Consider the following 18440-nt stretch of genomic DNA (forward strand, 5'->3'; position numbering starts at 1 on the left):
CCGAAAATGTCTGGAATTTAGCAAAAGTCTGGAAATGTCTGGAAAGCATACCTGTCTGGAAAAAGTCTGGAAATAGAGCAAGAAGTGGTTAATTTTTTTTCTTTTCTTGATTTTTTGTTCTATCAACAAATTCTTGAAATTTTCAGTGTGAACCGTGTGAACAACCTCATACTGGAAAACTGTACTGTTTTCACTTTACTTTATTATCTTTGTAAGACAACCTTAGAATTTGGTTTTTGCCGTTTTTTTATTGTATGTACTTTGTCACTTATAAAAAAGTCGGAAAATATTGGTGTTTTTTACCTAAAGTCTGGAAAAATTTTGCGATTTTAAGCAAAAATATCTGGAAAAAATTGAGGTTTTTTGGCAAAAGTCTGGTTTTGAAAGTTTCCTACCCGTGGAACCCTTAGGGGTTTTGAGCATCCCCAAAATCAATCTTAATATGACCTCCCATTTATGGATTTCTCCCAAAGTACAACCCCCTACTTATTCCACCCACTCCTACAATTAAACTAAAGAGTAGACACCCCAAACGCAAAAATTATTTCCGCAAAAATTAGTTCCTGCGAAAAATATTGCTATTAAACTTGTTCTTGATCAGAGTGATTTATTCATCCATAATATATGGGCTCTTTTACTTTATATATAGTGTGTTATAATTTCCTGGAATTCTGAGAATTGGAGAAGTAGAGAGTTTTTCTGAATGAAAATAGTGAAAATCTTTAGATATTTCAAAGATCAGAAAGAGCTTGTTGACATATGCATGCTTGTTTGCTAAGTCTCCTACTGTAGAAATATTGACTCAAGAGTATTCCCAAAATAACCTGCATGATTTTTTCAAAAAGCCATTTATAGTACCAGAAAGATATACGCCCATACCACATCTATCTTTTGTAATATGATATAGGATGAAAAGTGAAAAAGTAACTTGACAAGAATATTTTGAAATTATTCTTCTGTCACTAGAATTTTAACGGTCCACCCTCATGAAATCATTGCCCGCTCTTTAACCGCCCATTCAAAAATTGAAATTTGCGACACCCCTTAAAAATCCTGGCTACGCCTTAACAACACATTAAGTGTCAAGACAAATTTGTAAGCCTTGCAAAATACACTTACACGTTGATGCGCCTTTTGGAACAGACTGTACCCTAATGATAGACTAGGCAACGCAATGTTCTATTAAATATAAGGGAAATTACTTCAGCATAATATACACAAGTTTTCCTCAGTCAAAACAGGATAATTTACTTCATCTTAAGGCAACAGCTGTAATTTATGCTGTAGTTGTTTAGTTATTCAATGGACCATCCTGATCACCTAGCGTCTATCATAAAGGTTGGTGAGTCCAGTCTAAACACAGATTTGATCTGTAGCATCACGCTTCACCTTGTCTTGATAATTTTCAGATAAATTGAAACAAACATTGCCAAACAAACTCTGGTACTTTTTCTTGACTTCAGAAGAAATACACGCAGATTTGGTCAAGCAACATAGTCGCAAAAAAAAAACCAAGAATGGATTACTGTATTATCAGAGATATCAAACTATCAGTTTTTGACAATAAAAATCTTCCATATTCCTAAGTCAAAACAATTTGAATTGAGATAAAAGTGAAACATTTAAAGGAGTAAAAATTCAGGAATCAGCTCACAAAATCTTTACGAGTAATCTCTTGTTCATTTTTCTTATCTAATTAAATCTAAACTTCATAATATGAGGCTCACAGTTTTGAACCTTGTATAAAGACTAACCTCCCTGTACAGGGGTAAGTACTGGGAATACTGTACCCAAAATTTTACCTTTCATAGATATCACTATGATAGCCTTTGTCATAGTTTACAAGAAAGTTCAGAATTTTATGGGGGAGGTATTGAACAGACCATTTTCTACAAGTTTTTAGGAAGTTTTTAACAATTTCCTCAAAAATAAAAATCACATGGCTTTCACACGAAATCTCCCAAGTTTTTAGAGGAACAAATTAAGTCTCCAACATTTTTTTATACAAAAGTTCTGGTTTCACCACCTTCGATATCATCGTATCATACATGGAAAATGAAAAGTGTTGACTTCAAGTATGAATGGATCCCTTTAAAAAAAAGCATGTACCTTTTTATATAAACCATCTGTATGCTTCCTTCTTCCCATTTCTATCAGCCTGTGCCTGGCTTATCAATCTTTCCATTCACCATTGGCATCAAGAGCCATTTTTTCAACTTTTTAGAGGAGGGTTGAGGGTCAGAAATGCATGAACAGAAACTTATACACATTTTCCATCGATGAGCTAATGTTTTGATCGATTAAGGTATGTGATTGGTTCTTAGTAGCTGTGACGTCAATGCAACCACGGCAACATCAGTAAAAAATTATCTTCCAGAAAATGAAAGCTTGCGAAAAAATAGTTGAAATTCAACTTTTTTTTCGCTGACGTCAGCGAATCTCAATCCTTTTTTGCCAGGGCGATTCGAAACGACCATCAAAGTTATAAAAAAGTGAGAATCAGGCCCTGGGAACGAGGTTGATGTATATGTGTATAAATATTCAACGAAATTTATAATACATACCTTCAGGTAGCAAAAAGTGACAAATCTATTTAATCCTAAAATATCGGCCTACTTTAATGGTATTAAATTTTGCGATTGCCAGTTTCTGGAAATCTTCGTTTGTATTAAATTTCACGATTCACTAAATTGGGCATTTTCAAAAAGTGGGAATAAAGAAAGAAAATGACTGATTTCGCTTGAAACACAACGTATTGGGTGCGTAAACATACCTAATTCAAGGGGGGTTTCACGTTTGGCGGAGGAGCGGAATCGGCCCTATTTTTCGGACGGAGTGGCGGAATTTGGCGAAAATTTAGACGGAATTACGGAAATTGGGTTCTCTGACGGAGACGGAAAATTAGACAATTTTAGTGCGGAAATACGGAATTTAGCAAAAAAAATTGCGGAATTGGTAAAAGATATTCCAAATTTGCGGAATTTTCGAGAAAAATATTGAATTTCAAAGGAATTTTCGGTGACGGAATTTTGGTTCAATTTAAGACGGTTTGACGGAAATTGGAGAAAAAATTGGCGGAATTGCGGAATCGGGTACCCCCTGATATCCCCCCCCCCATTCAACAGTAAAGAAATATCACTAATCCTTCCAAAATTTCATTGCCTTTTTTCATTTTTGAAAATTTCGCAATTTTAGGCCTATTTTGAAAATATTTTGCGTGTATTTAATTTCGCGATTTTGTATTTTTGAAAAATTTAAACGGTATTAAATTTCGCGAAATTTGACCTCAAAAATCGCGAAATTAAGTACCGAGAAATTTAATACCAATAAGGTAGGTGCGAAAAAAAGACTGGGTCGGTTTTAGGGTGGTAAATCGGACAAAAAAATGGCCGCGCAACTGGCGGCTACGGTCGAAAAGGTGTATTGTAAGAATGAGGTCAAAGTGACATTAATATAAAGAAACTCCTCTGAAAGTTTTATTTTTCAAGTTATTCAACAGTACTATTAAAGCTCTTCGTTATAATACGTCCAGGATCGACAAGACACAAAAAACAATCTTTATAACGCATTTTGAGTACATGTGCCCAGGAACAGTGGGAACAGTACTCGAAATTCGTTCCATCCTTCAAAACAGAAATCAAAAAGTACGTACTCTTAGGTTCCAAGTGAACGGGGGGGGGGGGGGTGGAAATTGTACTTGCGAAAACCCAAAAATAAGGCAAATGTAGGCTAATATCAGGCATCAGGCTATTTAGAGGGGGGGGGTTGGTTGGAAAATTTTCGAAAATTAACAAGCGGGGGGGGGGCGTTTATTTGGAACCTAAGAGTAGTGATTTCCTTTTGTCGTTTAGCTTTTATCCAGACACACTGTAGGTTTTGACAACCACTAGCACGTTCTCTACGTTTTCCTACAAGATCCTTCGTGTCCTCTTCATTGATCTTTTTAACGTTGATAAAGAAATATAGTTGAGTTTTTATGCTTTATATCTTTCGTCGTAAACCCGAGCTCTTTAAATTGTTCTTTTTCTTTACGTGAAATATTTTCCATAACAAAATGTATGTTCATTTTTAAAACGTTTAAAACACAATTCAGCAGTTTGTTTACGATTGGCGTTCCCTGAAACAAGAAGGCGTTAATTGATTTATTACTTGGCCACTCAAGCCTATCATACAGTAGAGTTTCTTTAATTCTATAGCTCGAATGTCTCCTTAACTCGAACAAGTAGTTTGTCGTCCCTTTAGTTAACAATGCCTTATAAACCTTACTCCATAACTCGAAATTTCCTTTATTCATGATATGCACCACTGGAGAGTCTTCTGAGAACTTTTTCCACCCAATACGTCACTTAAACAATAGAAAAAGTGACGTATTGGGTGGAAATTTTGGAAGACTCTCCAGCGTTGTATATCATTAATTCGAACAAATTTGTGTTTCCCGTGCGTGTTCAAGTTATGGAGATTCGACTTATTTGTCATCCAATACACTGAAAATTTCAACGGGTAATTAAAACAAGGGGAGACCATTGAGTTTAAAGCTCGAAGGGCTAGAGTAGAATCTCCAACCTTTCCCAGGCAATAAAAAGTGAAGCCATACGTTCCCATCCAGAACGCGCCTAGAACTCACCGTAATCATGACGACGAATCGTATTTTGCGATCCTTTGTTTTCGAGAGCTGCATTATTTTGAAATCTAGCTATAGATTTTAGGTTCAATCCGGAGTTTGTAAAAACCACATGCGGGCGATCTGGATGGGAAATAAGTGGTTCCATTTCCCATCCAAGAGTCTCGAGTCTAGCCCTTCGGGCTTGGAAGTCAATGGGGGAGACAGATATCCTCATTCCGAATCATGTGGTAGCAGTATAAGATGATTCAAGTTTGTTTGGGGTTACCTTGCTAAATTTCGCGACTCACAGGCTTTTTTGATATTCTATTCGATTTGCAAAGGAATTGAAAGGGATCGTCTTTTGAAAATCGAACGTTCCCTTTCATGATGGTGGAAATTACTAAACTAAATCTGGAAATTTTCCTATAATTGCAAAGGTAACGACCCTAAAATTTGTAGGAGTTGGGGATTTTAATCGCCCAGAGATTTAATTTTTTGAATATATCGCTAAGTCCTCACCATGCTTCCAAATTCACTTAGTGACTATAACCAATCGGGAAATCTAAGGGTGGAATTGTTCTTAATTTTCTTAATTTTTTTAGTTTTAGCCAACTTAATACATGATCTTCATTCTTCTAAGAAAAAAAAAACGTGTAATAAGCATACCATAAGAACAAAATCAATTTTTATGCAAACCACTCCAGGATATCTTTCCAACGTCTTCTCATCAACTTTACATGGATGTTTTGAGAAAGGGTTATCTTCACGTTTACTATACTTTGACATCATCTAGAGAACAAGTTAAGAAAATTGCAAAAGAAAATATTTTTAACAAAGTTAAGGCCTAGTAGCCTTAAGAATATTTCAGAAAAATAGGCTTATGTTCAAAAGTTTATCTAAGCTATTAAAAAAGCTACTTTGTAAGAGGGCAGTCGGTCGCTAAAACCGCACTCACTGTAGCGTAAAAATCTGAAATTGCATTAAACTCCGTCTCTCTCCACATGTCTCCGGAACCAAGCACTCTTGTAAGCACCCGTAAATACCGTTGGTTTTTTCAATTCTAATATATATGTCTAATTGAACAAGTAAATTATTTAATGAACTAAAAATAAATACCTTGGGTAACCAATGCTTGGATTGATGAGTGTAAAATGTTTTGGCTTCCGAATGCCCGAAAATTACGCCACAAATTTCATCGTCGATTTCCAAGACAAAAGAGGCAGTACATTGCTCGAAGTCGGCAAACGCTCCTAATGATCTGTAAGAAAAAGTTAGCGTCTATAAACAGGTAATAAAACCTGGAACACCATAGAGGTGTTATTCCTCTATTGACAAATAAAGTCTGTCTCAATATAGCATGCAATATGTTGATTTTCTTCTTCTTCATATTTCATCTTCGTTTTTCCATTTCTAATGTTTTTCTTTTTTAATAATATTCTACTCCGAATTATCTTTTTAACGAGCATAAAACCACTATCTAATTCGAATTATACCACTTAGTTTAAGCTTTTTAAAGGTCAAGGCTTGTATGATTTCCAGCTCACCTGTCAAACGCATCCTGGTGTTTTTCTTTATCGGCGAGGTAATCTTCGACCGGTAGAAGGTTCTTGTTGCACAGTTTGTATATCTCCTCCTGGAAAAGTTGCATTATTCTTTAAATAATTAAGTGAATTAATAAAAGATTTTTTAAGAAACCATAGTAAGAAACGTAACATATTGAACGGTGAAAAAGAATGCGGCTATTATCATTAATTTTTTGGCGCTCAGTTGAAGAAGATTGATTTGGTTCAATCCAGGGAATGTGAGGGTTTTCAGTTATTTGAAGAAACTAAAGATTAGAAATGAATTTGAAAGTTACAACGTACCAAATCATCTTTCGTGTACGGACGAATTACTTGAATCTGATTGGTTGAAATCGTTGATTTAAAATCATTGCATGTTGGCACCAAACGCTAAAAAGAAATATTTTTCATGGAAGATGATCGGGAGATATGACCGGGATGAAAAGATGTTATCTTCTCAGGTCGGCAAAATAAGGTTCAAAAAATAAAACCTTAAGGTAAAATTTGAGAAAAAGTGACCCCGAAAAGGAATTTTTCAGTCACTCCGGCGAATTTGCAATCTTACCTTGAGTTCGAAAATGTTGAAAAAAGGGGTTACCAGATTCTTAGTACCCCAAGTACCCCAATCGGGCTTAGCCTAAATCAATTACATTAAACGAATTTTAAAGTATTGACTTAAACAACGGAGACCGACCCCTACGAACTACGAACACGTAAACGCAACACAATCTCAACAAAAAAACTCTAAACTCCATAACAACAACATGAATGTAATCAAGGGGCCTAACCTCCATTTGACCAATGACACCACCTCTAAAGAACCATGCTTCAGGATCAGGTGGAATTAAACTGCCTGTCTCTTCTCGTTCTTTGGATCCTATGGAGAAGCAAAGAGATCTATTTTGAAAATTTGACAAAAATACAAAACTATAAACTATCTTTACTAATTCAGTCCAGTCTGCATAACTCGAACCCCTACGGGGAACACAAATTTGTTCGAAAATATCGAGTTAAGGAGTAAAGGTTTATAAGGTATTGTTAACTAAAGGGAAAAGAAAACTTGTCGGAGTTAAGGAGACATTCGAGTTAAGGAGGCTCGAGACTTTACATAATTCAGATCTGAGTTTCACTACTGTATGTCCTTAACTTTAGGATTCAAACAACAATGAAAGGTTTCTGTAAAATTTTAAAGCTCCTTTTGTCTCTCTGAAACTTTAGATGATCTTTATTTGTATTTACCGAGTTTCCAGGATCAGTTAGAGTTATAGAGCAGTTGATTGTCCCCTGTGCACATTGTCAAAAATTGAGTAATTTGGCTAAGAACATCGATGTATGCTTATAAAAAGTGATTCTTATAGATAAAGATGCGTTTTTTGAGCCGAAAGAACTTTTTTGCAAAAATCTGCTTGAGCCATCTTTTACCTATGATGCTACCTTACTTTCATGCAAAAAATCAGAAAAAATTAATGATAAAATATTTCATAAAAGTTCAAAGAACACTTTTTTCAGCCGTTTTTTGGCTAAAATTTACCCCAAATTTTTTTTCTCCCGAAAATCGGACTGCGTCACATTCTTGGCATTGCCATTTTGCTTCCTTGTGCAAAAAGTCAGAAAAAATAAACGAGTCAATCTCGAGAAAACCTCATAACGAACGGACGAACGGACAACGGCTAATTTACAGGACCTCCGCCGGGGTAGGTCCAAAAAACTATTCTTGTAATGGGAAGCTATCCGAACGAACGGAGCTTATCTGTTGCTCAATTTGATCTTTTTCAAAAAAACCACCCTGAAAAGTTTACCCTGTCAAATACAATTCCCAAATTTAATAAATTTTTGACTCTGCCAGAAATTTTCAAAACTACAAGAAGGGATTCTAATCAGTGACACATCATCCCAAATTTTGTCTGAGTGACCCCCACCCCCCGAAAGTTTTTTTACACTATTCGCCATTTTGATATTCTATACCCCACTTTCATTTTTTAAAGTATTTTGAAAGAAAGAATCGGCAAACAAGAATGACAAAGAAATCTTTTACCCAGATATTTGACATACGATTTGAGCATATTGATAGCGTCACGCGCGGCGGATATGTATTGTTCCAACTCTCCCGCTACACGTTGATTTGGAATATTTGAAATGCGATCAAAGACTTTACAAAGTTCTTCACATCGTTTTTGAAAGTTTGTGGACTTTGTTTTCCATTCTTCTACCTAAAAATGTTAAAACAATATTTCTGTTTTCAGGATAAATCTAAGTACTGGATCGAACAGCATAGAGAAAAGAATACAACTCTCTGCTTTTTTTTTGCTTTTTTTTTATATGATTTGAGAAGCTACATTATACTTACGAACATATACTACTTACAAAAACAAACACAGAAAAAATAAATAGCTCATCCCCCCGCAAGGCAATAAGTGATATCGCCAAGGGTACTAAGCTATTGAATAAAATAAAAAACTTAAAGGGAAAACCATCACTAAAAGGATAAACAGAAATATTAAAAAATATTATAGAGCTGTGTAAGAAGATCATTAAACTAAAATAAGGCACCACTAAACCTTTCAGAGTCGAGAATGAATTCAATGACAAGATTAATTATTATGTTATTTATGTTGAAAGGTAATTCTGGATCACCGTACAACAAAAGGTTGAAGAGCTTAGGAGGGCTTAGTGGATAAGAAGTTTGTTGAACAAAAGATGTCTTGCCTGAGAGTAAATAGAGCAGTGCAAAAGGAAGTGTTGAGAGTTTTCGATGGAATTTGTTCTACACGGACAAAAAGGTTCTAAGGTGTCACGAAAACCGTGTCTAAATTTATGTTCATTGAGGTGACTAAATCCTACTCGAAGACGATTGAGAAGGATCACACCCTGGTTGTCACGAGCTCCAAAAACAGGAGAAGAAAGAGAAACTCTCTGCTTGAAGTGGCACCATGAGCGTTTAGGAACTGTCTATAGGGGTTGCTTTTTATTTTTACAATGTCTTGCTTGCCTTGCTTCAATATTATTAGTGTGACATGCAAGAGGACTAAATTATAAAAGCGTAGGTTACGGAAAGAAAAATTGAAGGACACCATTATAATACCGTCATTTCTCTAATTTAATGCGTCTTTCAAAATTAAGGCGGATTAATTATTTTGACAACTTCTGGTTTGTCTTGTTTGGTTTTTCCGGCTACTTCTTCACCTGTTTCTCATCCTCATCTAATTCAATACGGCAGGGGTCGATTTTTTTCTCACTTTAATAGTGCGAACTATTAAAACTAGAGCGGAGGTTCCGCATAAGGATCTGTTTTCTTCACAATATATCAAATCAAGATATAAAATCACAAATAAAAAAAATTATCATCTGTATCTAGGGCTGCTTCTTCTCGGACAATTAGAGTTGCCACTCCTCCTCTTTGTCCCAAAATCAAAAATTGAATATAACCAATTAGCCTTCATTATTATGTATTCTCCAAACTACCTCTAATTTTTTATATGTTAGAGAGACGATTTCCTTCTATTATTAGTGCGGCATCTCCATAACGATTAGAATTGGCCGCATTAAATTAGAAGTATGATGGTAGCCATACAAAGTGATTAAACCCGTAAGAGTTATCGTATTATTACATAACAGCTCCATTACTGTCTAATACGTAGCGTGATATACCCTTAAAGGAAACTATTTTTAGCGGAAATGACTTTCGCGTTGCGAGGGTACTAAATTGGGGCATTACGCGGGACTAGTTTTTGCGGTAGAAACCAAAAAACGCAAAAATTAGTTCCCTTAAGGTAAACGAATTCAGTCTATGATATAAAATGAAGAAAAACCTCTTCATCTGATGGTTGTTCATCAAATTGGATCATATTGTCTTTAAGCCATTCAAACCCTTTAACGAAAGCTTCTGCGATAGCACCATTTTCGTAAGGTAAGTAGAAAAAATGACAAATGATTTGCAAATCCATGGAACAGATTGGCTTTTCTTCATCGCCATCTTTACTTTTGTTGTTGGGCGATTCTATAGAAATTTAAAAACATTGATCTACTTTTTAACCAGTGTCCGGAAAATTTCACTGATGAATTCCCACCCAGTGAATCCCCCTTGTGAATTTCACAGAAAATTCCCACCAAGAAAACTCCCCCCTCTCCTAGTGGATTCTCATCTATTTATTTTCGGGAATCTTTTTAACGGCATATATGCAAATGGTAAAGGTCAGTTTGATCCCTATGATAGAAGATATGTTGTACATCTCCTTTATCATAAAACACGAAAGAGAGAGGACTAACCTTATGTAGATGTTAATCATTATCAAAAGTGTTCGAGATATTTGGATTTTTTTCAAAATCAGGGAAATCTTAACTTATTTCTTCCCATTTTTTGCTAACATTTTCTTGATACTGTTGGGCTTTCTTTGTTCACCACAACCCTCTCAAAAAGTCTCTTAAGGATATTTTTCTCTCGTATGGTCCAAAATTATTACACACACAGGCCATTGTACCTTACTATTAAAGATGTTGTTCACTTGTTCTACCTTTACTCGTTCCTTTAGACCCCACAATGTCATCTGTCTTATTGTAATCCTTCTGCAAGTCAAAATCAGTGGTATGTTTTTTCTCAGTAATACCACCTTGTATCTGTTCGTGCAATCTCTTTATCCATTTATCACATACGACCTCTAGAATATCTTCAGGAATATAATCGCCATGGCATTCTTTAGTACTGTTCATCTCAGCTTGTTTATACCATAAGGCTAACGATTCAAAAGCTACAAAATTAGCTTCAAATTCACAGTTCGGATTTGTTAGTATACCATTAGTGTTTTGGTAGAGATCTAAAGGTCGACCTTTATAAGGACCAAGGAATACTCGTCGTTCATCGTAATCGTTTGCGTGGATGTTATCCCAGATAACAGGTTTTCGTTGGAGAAGTTTAGTCAAATATTCCAATGACTCGGAATTAATTTCTTGTGGTACGACTTTTGGTCCTAAAAGATTTTATTTTAAAATATATTTCACGGTAAAAGTTCACCGCAAGACTTTTGAGGAAAATCTGAAGATCAAGACACAAAATCATGTTATATTTTTATAAGAAGAGCAATCTTGAAAAAAATAGAAGGCTGTAATTTGTCCAAAACCTAAGAACTAATTTAGACCATTGTTTAAGAAATTGCAAAGAAAATACAGATTTTAACCCTTTACAGAAAGAATGTTTCTGATTTCAGTATTGTAATCAACTTCGAAATTAACCTTAAGTAAAGGAGAGAGGTTATGTTATGGTCATAGATATCTTATATAAAACACTAGATAGAGCTACTCTGTATTTCCCAAGCAACGGTAGGTGAAGCAAAATAATGCACCATCTTTTCTGAAAGTAGTTCACAGTTCGGTACCGGCAATTTGTTCAACCAAGAAAAAAACCTAAATGGCACAAAACGACGAGGCGAAAGATAGGCTTGATCGATCAAATTGCCGGCACCGAACTATGGTCTACTTATCAAAGATAGGGGATTATTTTGATTCAAATAGTTACGAAGTAGCTCTATCTAGTGTTTTATATAAGATATCTGTGGTCATGGTATGTTAAAAATCTGTTGATGTTTTTCACTGTAGAAGAAAAGTAAGAAGCTATTTTCTTTTGAATTCAACCAGAATAGGGTGAAGTAAATTTCTTTAACTTACCAGTCCAGAAGATTTGTACTTCCTTATGGAGCTTTGAACCGATGGTTTTCAGATATTCTGATTCTTTCATATCAGCCCTTGTTGTACAATATTCTAAAAAAAGAAAATGCTACTAGGTAAAATAAGGGAAATGCAATGAAATTAAAAATATCTTTGAAAAATGAAATAAACACCCCCAGATATTCACCGAAGAAATAAGCGTAAACAGAAATAAATGAAATTCTCAGATACTAGCTAAACTGAAGTTGAATAAATTCTTCTGTAAATTCTAAAGTCAGTGACAAAACAAAACAGGATTTCATGAATTCTTTTTTGCTTTTTTCCAGTGTATTTACCTGTTGGACAAAATAAGATCAATTGTAAATCTGAAAACCATTCAAAAACTTTATTGGTCAGAAAAGCTTGAGCTTCTGCAGATGATGCAAATTCCATTTTGTCCACCAAGCATAATTCTGGTTCAATATCGTCAAATAAAATGGCAAAAGACCTGCACCCAAGCTTGTATACCTATAGTTTGGAAAAATCTCTTTTTAGTGTTCTTAATTCATTTTAATTTCAATCAGTAATCAATACTACCAGGTGTGCCAGAAATAAGTTACTCACTTTGATTTCATATTGTAGGCAGTAAAAAAGAAATTTTTCAAAGATTGTTTCGGGATCATTCAGTGGAAAGCCTAACTTATAATTTGGTATATTATACTTCATCATGGTTAAAGCTATGTTCAAAACCCTAAAATGTCAATTTTAAAAATGACAAAAAAGTTGTCTTTTAATATAGGAGGATAAATTTTAAGTTACCTTAAGGGAATAAATTTTCGTGGGGATTATATTTCGCTAAATTCGCGAAATTTAATCTATTAAATTCCTTAAAATTAATTTTTTTACGCTAAAAATTCTTTCAGTTAAGAAACTCTCTTAAAACTCTACTGTACACGCAAAATCTTGTAATCAAACTAACAAAAAATGTGAAAATTTTAAAAAATTCGCCAATTCGCGAAATCAAATTCTCACAAAAATTTACAGTCGAAGTTAGTCGCGAAAATAAGTCCCGCGAAAATTAAATTATTTCGCGAGGTGAGCTGTCTCGCGACAATTTGTCGCCGCAAAAATTAATTCTCTTAAGGTAGGTTTTCCTCTGAATTATTCCGAAACAATCTTTTCTGCTACTGCCTGCAATATCAAGTCAAAGAAGGTAACTTATTTCTGGCACACCCAGTATGCAGATCAAAAAGAAATTAAAAGGGTTTCAAAAGCAGGACAATTTAAAATTTGAAAAAACGCTAACACATATCTACAACTTGCTTACAAAATTTACGTAAACAATTAATGTTATAAGATCAGTGCCTTATTTGTATGGAAGATACTATTAAAATTATTACGAGTTTATAAAGTTTTCCTTAAATTCTACCTGTTCGAGTTTTTGTTTTAATGACTGGACATCAGTATCACTGGTGAAAACAACATCTAACCCTGGTGATATTGCGTAAACAAAATTGATGCTGTTTGTTTTAGCTGCTTGGATTAACGTCTTTAAAGAATCTTGAATAAATGTAAAAAAATATGTCATAATTGTATCAAAATGTGGAAAATAAATGAGGAGAAACTGACTCACGACTACTGTATCAAACTAATGTAAAACAGATAGCAAGCACAAAGCTTGGTTTCTTGTTGTCAGGTACCATCTTGCAAAATAACAATTCCAATCAAGTCAACAAAACACCATATGATTTCTTTGACTTGAAAACTTTAATTTTTGGGTCAATGACACCCAAACTTACGTATCACTCACAGAATTGAAAAGAATCATTCATAATAATCATATTACCTAGCTCTGCCTGCCCATACGGTTCCCTCCAATTTTTACGATGTTTTGAGGAATCTTTAGGTGCGTACATGTAAGTGTTCATGTTAAGAGATTTAAGCCTGAAAAAAAACACAACAAGACATGTTGTTACGAAAATCTGTGTTTTTTTCATTCATTTTTTATTCCTGTTTGTGTGATATCAACGAGCTGATACAATAATTATAAAGGGACCAACTGAAAAAGAAGCGGTTCTACTGTTGACCCTGGAAAGCTTTGAAGAGAAAATACATTACAAATACAAATTATCATTCTAAATTTTAGCTTACCATTCCATTAAATGCTTTCTTGCCTCATTTGACCAAGGGGACCCATAGAAACCTGAAAAATTGCAAATGTTTCTAAAGATTAGTATACAGCCAAGCACTTGAAAATATTTTGAGCTCGTAAAATCTTTAGTATTTAGGTACAGCAGATGATTTTGATGGAAGCGTTTTTTTGATAAAATTTTTGTTTGATTGTGAAATGATGATGTGCCATTTTCAATTTTATCAAATCTGGCAAATCAATATTTGTGACACAACACAATTTTGATTCTTGATTCTTGATCCACATTCTTTCCACAAAATTTGTTCTGGTTTTCATGTCACTATAAGCTCTTTAAGAGCTTTTAAAAAGTCAAAAGGTATGGATAATGGAAAGGCCAAAATCGCAAGTTGATACTAAATTTCTTTGCTTCGAAGCCAGAGAGAAACAAGTGATACTTTTATGGACCTACCTGACTGGTTATGCATTTAACACATATATAATTGATATCTACATAAGCGTGACCATTAAACAATCATTGAGAACACAAATAGTGACGACCTTTTAAAATTAATCGTTTGTTTCTTTAAAAAAACACGTTTAGAAACGAAAATTTCATGCTCTTGAAATGTTCTTTCATATTCAAGACTTCGAGAGCAAAAAAACATATCTCATCAAAAAATTCAGTAATTTTAAGAACATTGATGTATGCTTATTAATAGTGATTCTTATAGATAAATATGCGTTTTTTGAGCTGAAAAATTCTTTTTTTTACAAAAATCTGACCGCCACTTTCAAAACAAAACAAAAACAAACTTTAGAAAAAAATGGCGACTTGAAGAAAAATTCTAAAAAAACTTGCCGAAGGCAAATGTAAGTGAGCTATTTTAAAACAAAAGAACGAGTGCAAAGAAATTAAATACGGGAAAGCTTATGAGTTTTTTTATCATCCTGATCAATTCATGACCTAACCTGCGAGTAGAGCACTGATTTTCTCTTTTTAGCGATCGGTCGCAGACTGGTACATCGGTCGGGAACTGGGTACTAGTACCGCTCTCTTCGAAAGTTTTTTATTCTAAGAAGATTGCCTCAAATAAAAAATCAAAACAAACACGAAGAGCATGTTAAAAGTTGTGTAATCGTTGGTCGAAAAGGATTTTCAAAAAAGTAAAAAGTAAGTAAAAAATTTGAATCAAAAAATTCCGGCAGGGTTGGGTACTCTAAAACTTGTGGCACGCCGGCATGCAATAGGTAGCAACTCCAGAAGATTTTTTAAATTTTAATTTTTTTTTCAAAACCTATCCTATCTTGTAGAGCTTTGAAAAAGAAAGAAAATGAGGGGTCATAGGCCTCCAGAGGATAAGTGGTTGTAAAGATATTCAAATTTTAGTGTCAAAAATTTGACTAAAATTGTCAAAAAAAAGGCGGTTAGTGTAAAACGCAGGTCACAGGTCACAGGTCGCAGGTCACAGGTCGCAGGTCACAGGTCAGTGATGACAGGTTAACTCTAATCAATGTCATTGCAGAGGAAAATGTTTGTAAAACACAAAGAATTATCAAAAACATGATTCTCAAGCAATTTCATCCATATAAAACCATTTCAAACATCAAAATTTAACCATGTGCTTTTATTGATCTTTCGCAGTTTGCGCCGTGTATAATGAAGACCAGAAAATATTTGAAACCATATTATACGTATAACAGGTATATTACATATTGTAATGTTTGTAATGTTATATGATAGTTACATATAATAAAACAAATCGCTCTAAAACTACCTTCTCAGAGAACTCACAAGCTTCTGATTGGTGTAATTTTATATCCAGCCATATTGTTATCATCACATTCGGCATGCTGAATATTTTTGGTGCTTTTCTGTTGTAAGACATGATATTTTGTAATTCTGTCAATATTTTTGTCAAAAATTGTCATTAAGTAATTAAAATGACAATTGAATAATTAATTAGTTTCATCCTTCTAAAACCACTCTCTTAGGGACCTCACAAGCTTCTGATTGGTGCCATTTTATATCCATTCATACTATCTACATCACATTCTGTATTATAAATATTTTTCGTTTTTTTGTCTGTTCTTGCATCATATTTTATGATTCTATTAATATTTTTGTCAAAAATTGTCATTAAGACATTAAAATAATAACTGAATAATTAATTAGTTCCATCCTTCTAAAACCACTCTCTTAGGGTCCTTGCAAGCTTCTGTTTGGTGCCACTTTATATCCATTCACACCATCCACATCACATTTTGTATCATAAATATTTTTCGTGCTTTTGTCTTGTTAGGCATCATATTTTATGATTTTGTCATTATTTTTGTAAGTAAGTGTCACTATGTCAAAATAGGTTGTTATTCTATTCAATTGTCATTTTATAATATCTAAATAGCATGTATTACTTTTTTGTAATTTAATGCGCTATTTATTGATGTTATGTTATGTTATGTATATGTTATGATCTTATTTAATTTTTCCGGTCTGTACTTTGTTGACCTGTGACCTGTGACCTGCGACCTGTGACAATGGAGAACCAAATTTGGCAATGTATAATTATTACAAGCGGCCGAGAAAGTTTGTGTGACGCAAAAATTGCGCGATAAACGAAGCCCTAGAAGAACGCCCACTGAAAATTGAAACCAGGAATTTATTGAATATTTCACTAATGAAGTATCAAACTTTTTGTTTTTTGTAATTATTATAAATTCATAATTTTTAAATACTATTTTTTGAATGTCAAAGGACAATTAAAGTGAATTTAAGCTGATTGGGTGGATATTGGGCGGACGGGCGTTTTGCACGTGCCGAGATTGGAAATTAAATGAGAGTAAAAGACGGGGGCGTCTTAGTATGTAATATTAATTCATTATTCTTTTATTTTTATTTTTCGCGAATGAAAAATGAATTTTTGATTTTTGAATTAAGGAAATATAGTATAATATATTGTATTTGATTGTCAATGCCAAAAGATACTTACGAATAATCTGCTGTGTTGCTTCGCTATTTACCCCCGGATTGTTTTAGTAGGCACTTCGGTCACGTAAATAAAAACACGTGTATATGTTGAAGCCGACTGTGGACTGACCGCAATTGCAATTACATAAATTATTGTGAAGGGAACGCTTGAGACGAATGTTTGGGAAATCAAAAAGACAACTTTTGTGAGAATGTTGAGTTTTGTTTATATGGCTGTTTGTGACGCACTGTACCTCCGTTTCCAGAAACATTTGTTCAGCGATAGTTGCACATTTTTTTTCTCCCGTCGGCAAACAATTTTCAAAATGTTGCAAAACGTTCGGCATTTTACTAATTTGCCGTCTTAGCCCGTGTCCACAGTGTTATATACCGCTGGAAAGCTAAGATCACGGGCTTTCATTTAGTAAAAACTGGAACGCTTTAGCATACATAAAAAAAAGTTCGAAGGGTTCAAAGTTCACGGAAAAATGAAACATTTGGTTTGACGTCAACGAAAGTTGCATGACTTCTGGAGTCGCTACAATAGGCCTACAAGTAGGGTCATTTAGGGGGAAAATTGAAAATGGTACCAAGATTTAGCTCATGAAAGCCACCATTCATGTTTACAAAGCCCCACAATTCGCTCACATTTTAAGTTAATGGTAAATTTCTTTGATCTTTGACTATTTTCTTTTGTTCCAAACGGCAACTTTTTTACAAAAAATATCGAGCTCAAAATTGTACAGAAAGCTGGACTGCTTTTAAATTTCTCTACCGGTACCCAGCCTTGGTTTAGTGAAAAAAAGTAAATTATTACCTTCTATGACTCCTGAGTAAAATACCATATTAATTCAATGGAAATATCAGATTGAAACGTGCATATAAGATTGAGTTAGTGAGCTGTTTCTTCTACTGTCTACTGTTCTATCGGAACTCCTGTTCTATCTTGGAATGTGAATGTACTTTCACTTTCAGGTCTGCCATATTTGTTTATGTCATTGAACACGATGTTATTTAGTGGATGGTTTCAGCTCAGCCTTCATACGAAAGTTTATATTTGCATATACTTTACCACTGTGACCTATTTGAGTTAGTTGGCCAACTTGAGTAAAAAACGCGGGAAATTTTGCGCGGTTATTTTGTGATGAAATGAAATTTAAGCCAAATCGGAAATTCCCAGCCAAAGCCAGTTAGTTCTGTTGGTTTTTAAAGTGTTTTTAACATTACTTATTATCCTTCACTTCAACGAAATGGAAGAAAATCAAAGGAAAAGGAAAAGCTACTTTGGAAGTGCTGAAAAAGAAAGAAAATGTCACAAGAATACAAGTCCATTCAGTTTTGGCAGTGGTAAAACTAGTAGAGTGTAAGTGGTTTTTTGAATGAATGGGGAGATGATGCCAGACCCGATCAATCGAACTTGTTGAACCAATAGAACAATCGAACTGATCAAACTCCATCGAACGATTAACGTTCGATTAAAAAAATTTATCGAACTCTAAGATTTTTTAAAAGATTGTGAGTGTTCGATTAAGTTCGATCAAT

General features: G+C 34.2%; 1 protein-coding gene across 1 annotated transcript; it reads right to left on the reverse strand.

Annotated features, from left to right (window-relative positions):
• Positions 1-3762: 3762 nt before the first annotated feature.
• On the reverse strand, positions 3763-17778 carry LOC136823467 (protein O-GlcNAcase-like; the record flags this gene model as incomplete). The annotated part of the gene is given in 15 exon segments (XM_067079660.1): positions 3763-4117; positions 5270-5392; positions 5720-5861; positions 6148-6236; positions 6469-6555; positions 6954-7042; positions 8201-8375; positions 9975-10162; positions 10677-11129; positions 11824-11916; positions 12159-12330; positions 13232-13362; positions 13649-13746; positions 13954-14005; positions 17716-17778. Coding segments are annotated over 15 exon segments (2094 nt in total). The 3' UTR covers positions 3763-3943.
• Between the last annotated feature and the right edge of the window lie 662 nt (positions 17779-18440).

The sequence above is a fragment of the Clytia hemisphaerica genome, unplaced genomic scaffold (genome assembly GCF_902728285.1).
Source record: "Clytia hemisphaerica strain Z4C2 unplaced genomic scaffold, Clytia hemisphaerica genome assembly, whole genome shotgun sequence".
Lineage (NCBI taxonomy): Eukaryota > Metazoa > Cnidaria > Hydrozoa > Leptothecata > Clytiidae > Clytia > Clytia hemisphaerica.